Source organism: Glycine max, chromosome 4 (assembly GCF_000004515.6).
Source record: "Glycine max cultivar Williams 82 chromosome 4, Glycine_max_v4.0, whole genome shotgun sequence".
In the NCBI taxonomy this organism is placed as follows: Eukaryota; Viridiplantae; Streptophyta; class Magnoliopsida; order Fabales; family Fabaceae; genus Glycine; species Glycine max.
Window position 1 is genome coordinate 44,992,648 of NC_016091.4, and position 4,532 is coordinate 44,997,179.

Sequence of the window (4,532 nt, forward strand, 5' to 3'; positions counted from 1 at the left end):
TTTATGTTTTTTGAGAAGATTCATTTGCATTTACTCAAAAAATGGATTTACTTAGAAAGCAATGACATTGTATAACAGTATAAAACATCCTGACAATATCATTGCATGAAAATTAAGCTCTATTTTTTTCTTCTTATTTTTCGAGAAAAAAAGTGAAGAAAAGACAATCATTGCCTACTCAATTGGAAAATTCTGTTTTCTACCCTCTTACAGTATATACTCCTCGTGTTATAACAGTGTGACCTAATTTTATTTTTTTCATAATCATATTGTCCTTATTTGAATTTTAAAATAAAAATAAGAAAAATGGTAAATTTAGAATATTATCCTCAAGAAAATAGATAATATAAAAATACTAAAAATTTGCTCTGAGATGGGAAAAGCTGAGCCATGCATTCGTTCACCTCACAGAAGCTTCTTCTACTTTTCTTTGTCTTGTGAACATTAAAGAGAACTAGAAAATATAGTGATCCAAAAAATCATGTGGAACTCATTCAGTTTCAATTATAGCAGAGCAATGTGCATGCATTGGTAACCACTATATAAATGAACATGCATACTAGTACAATCGATGGGGTCAAATGTTGCTACTCAATGGTCCCTTTGAGTTCTTACTTCACATTATTCAAGAAAGTAAAACGGTTGAAGCCGGGAATTGAAGCATTATGAAAATGTGGTTGTAGCCCAATTTAAATCTTTACCCATAAGCCACAATCACATCAAATTCCACCGTCAAAAAGAAGATCCACTTAAGAGGCGCACCCATGTGCATTTTTTTTTCATCTTTTTCCATCCTTACGCCTAATTTTGTCCTAGCTAATCCTTGGTGGCGTTGTCACCTATCTTCGCCTCCCCCATTCAATTAAACTCATGGAAAGATAGTGTGTGTTGTTACGATCTAGCGGGGAAAGGATACTGTGTTGTTACAATCAAGTATTTTTTTTTTCCTGTAGAAATTGAAGACAAGATAGTGTTAAGGGTTTACAATCAAACATTCTTCCACCGTTTTCTTTTTCTTTCTTTTTGGCCCAATGTAGTACTATTACTTTAGTGTCTCCTTAATTAGCTTTACTTAGTTGAAAGATCAGTATTTATCTCAGTCAAATGTGTTAAAAATAGAGTCCCGTATAAGTCATAAATCAACCATTGTGTTCATATTGGAATCAGTTGTATTTATTATCTAAACATCAAATAACTAAAACTATGTAACACATTCGCAAAATGTTTTTCTAAATTAAAAGGGACAACAAAAGTAATCTTAATTTTAATGCATAAAAAGCATTTTCATGTTGGAATCCGTCCTATAACTAATTTGGCTTTTCTGACGGGAAATTTATATAGCAACGTTCAAAAACATTATTATTGGGTAATCTTCCGCTTATAATTAATAAAGTAGTAACAACGGAGGTATCATAAATATACTAGCATATTAAATGGACCTCTAATCAGATTGTAGTACCTTATTTTGTCCGATTGTTAACAGCTATTTGGGTAGTTGAGCTTTTTAGAATGCTTCAATACATTTAAATGAGCACGATTGATGGGATTTGAATATTTGATGATTTTCTTTTGTTTTGGATTGGATTAGATTTTCTAATATGGTGTACGTGCCTTCGCTTTATTCATGGTCTTAGTCAACACACTATGCATTTGTGCGGCTGCGCATGTGTCGGTCACATGGAACGAGCTAGAGAGAGAGACTGGGGAGTTTAACATATACTAATATAGTATAGAAGCTATAGAAACTACTAACATTGTATTATGATATAGTAATAATATCAACTCTTCTGCACTTGTTTTTTTTCTCTTAGAAGTCGAGATTCTTCAACTGACTAGGTTCCAAGAGTAACAGGTGGAGGTTGTAATCATGAGCAACTCAAAATTGACAAAAGAAAAGACAAACAGCAGAAAACAATCTAAGAAACCCCCAAAAAGGGAAAAAGAGTGGAGATATATGGAAATGCAAGGAAAAGTAAATACAAAGCTAAAGATCCACTATATATATATTCCTTTTCTTTTTCAATTTCCCTCCCTTTTCTTTTGGAACATATGTATATATTTTGGTTTCCTTTTTGGAAAGAATGAATCAGCCAGAAGAGAAGTCATTGTTTTTCAGCAAGGAGAACCTTTCTTACAACTGAGTGCACCAGCACCTGTTGTTATGGAACCAACAAGGGAAGATGGTCTTGCACTTAAGCTAGAAGCCCTTGCATAGCTAGAGGAGGCTCCAGCACCCGATGCTGTGAAAAAGGCACCGTTTACTAACAAGTCCCCTTCTGACCTCCAATTCCAATCCTGCCACTCACTCTCTGGGGTATCTTCACGTTTTGTCACCTAAACATTATTTGTTCACCAATTTTGATGATTAATTGCATACCTTAGTAAGATTACACTTAATCTCATAGCATGACTTGTGATATTTTCAAAATTAATTTTTTTTTTTATGAATAATCTCACCTCTTTGCTGAATCTGTCATCGGGTGCAACAAATCTGTTGCCTTGGCAGTTGATGGTTGGATTGGCACTTCCACCAATGGCATACATTTCCCAGTGAGTATAATCATTGTTCACCACATGGAAATACCCAAGCCTACACCTGCAAAAATGGCACAATTTTTTTCTTTCTCAAACTTAACCAATGTTACTGGCCCCACAAAGTAACAAGTAACTAAGAGTATCATTAAAGACTTGGTGTGAATTATTCATTATTATGGTTGATTACTAATATTTGAGGAAAAATATGACTCATCACTTTTAAATGGATGTTTCTTTCCAACCACATATTTTTATTTACTAAGACTTAAATATGAAATTTTGTATAACAAAATCAAATCCAATAACCGATATCATTTGAACCAACGATTTGAAACTTACTAATTAATTTAACTTATAAAATATGAGTTAAGATCGAAAACAAAAATGATGATTTACCTTGGCATCCTTTGAACAAGGCCTTCACCAAAGTGGTTGAAAGCAATAGTGACTTGCATGTCCTTGTCCTGGGTGTAAGAATCGCTGTGACCCAACAACATGACCTTATCATGATGGGTCATGTAGTTATTAGAAATGGTAATAGCGGTGGAGCCATGGATGGCGTCGATCAACCCGTCGTTGCAGTTAGACAGCGAGCAATGGTCAACCCACACGTGGCTCCCTCCGAAGATGGACACGCCGTCACCGTCCGATACGGTTCTCCAGCCGTAGTGCCGTGGGGAGTCCCGCACCATAGCGTTCCCTCCCTGCTTGCAATCGTGTATGTGAATCCCATGGATGATGACGTTGGTCACGTACTGTATCGTTATGCATGGACCCCCAGCAACGTGCACGCTGGCACCTCTTCCGTCGATGGTCTTGAAGGAGTTCATGAGAAGCTCTTCTTTAAGTTGGATCACCATGTCTCTGGCGAAGATTATCCATAAGGGCTCGTCTTGGATCACGGCGTGCCGGAGGGTTCCCGGCTTCGGGTTCACCGCGTCGTCGTCGCCGTCGTCCTCCACCACATAGATCTTGCCGTCTCTGCCGCCAATGGCGTTCTTGCCGAACCCGATTGCGCAGTCTGCTAGCCTCTGCCTGTTCTGCTCCCAGTTGGGGTCACACCTCCAACAATCATCGATGGGGTTGCCACTACCACATGAGAGGTAGCCCAAGTTCCTTCTGGGTCTTGCTATAGAGCCATTGATTTTCCTATGCACCCACAAATTATAAAGTTGTTAGTCTTAGTGGTATTAAGATGGAGTCTCTCACATTCATTTAAGAAATTATAACATCTAGTTAATATATTTTTTCAAACTCATTGGTTAGAAATCGAACTCAGAAGTAGATGAGGTTATCCATCAATCATATAATTACAATAAATAACTTCTTTGAAAAAAGAGAACCCACTAAAAAAATGTCTTTTATTCAATTAATTTTGAAAATAGGCTCGTTATTTCTACTCATATAACTTGATCAAAGTAACAAAAGTGATCACATTCCTATTAATTACTATGACAAAAAATACAGAGTAATGCACAATTGCACATGTAAATGTAAGTGGGTAACTTTACTTGTTGACCTCTTGTACGACCTCTTGAGGGTTTAGAACTGGTGAAGAGGAAATTAGAGTTGGAGTGAGAAGAGAGAAGAGCAAGAAGAGCAAAGACAGAAGAGTGCTTGTCATGGTGCCTCCTCTTTGTCAAGTGTGAGAGAAAGGAGGGAGGTGAGGAGTGATGTACGTAGGAGGAACTGTATATAAAGAGAGAAAATGCAAGGATACATGGTGTGATTAAACTAAACACATGGGACCCACTTGCTTCCTGATTTCGGCCGTTAAGCGAGGCCTAAATGATGGTAGAAGATCAAAACTTCAAAACAGTCAAAAGAAAGAAAGAAAAAAAAAAACTTAATAGAATGAAGTAAAAAAAAAAGGACATATACAGGATATTAACTCATTAAATATGAAGCACCAACATCGACAAGAACATCAAATATCATCAAATATGATAGGGACACGTAAACATCTATAATATTCAAAATATAAAATATAATATGGG

At 36.5% G+C, this 4,532-nt stretch overlaps 1 protein-coding gene across 1 annotated transcript; it reads right to left on the reverse strand.

Annotated features, from left to right (window-relative positions):
- Nucleotides 1-1,725: 1,725 nt before the first annotated feature.
- Nucleotides 1,726-4,210, reverse strand: LOC100814679 (probable pectate lyase 5). The gene is made up of 4 exons (XM_003523073.5): nt 4,047-4,210; nt 2,932-3,684; nt 2,458-2,596; nt 1,726-2,334 (listed from the first exon to the last, which is right to left on the reverse strand). Exons 1-4 carry the CDS (start codon nt 4,157-4,159, stop codon nt 2,113-2,115), a joined length of 1,227 nt encoding a protein of 408 aa, XP_003523121.1. The 5' UTR covers nt 4,160-4,210; the 3' UTR covers nt 1,726-2,112.
- Nucleotides 4,211-4,532: the final 322 nt, after the last annotated feature.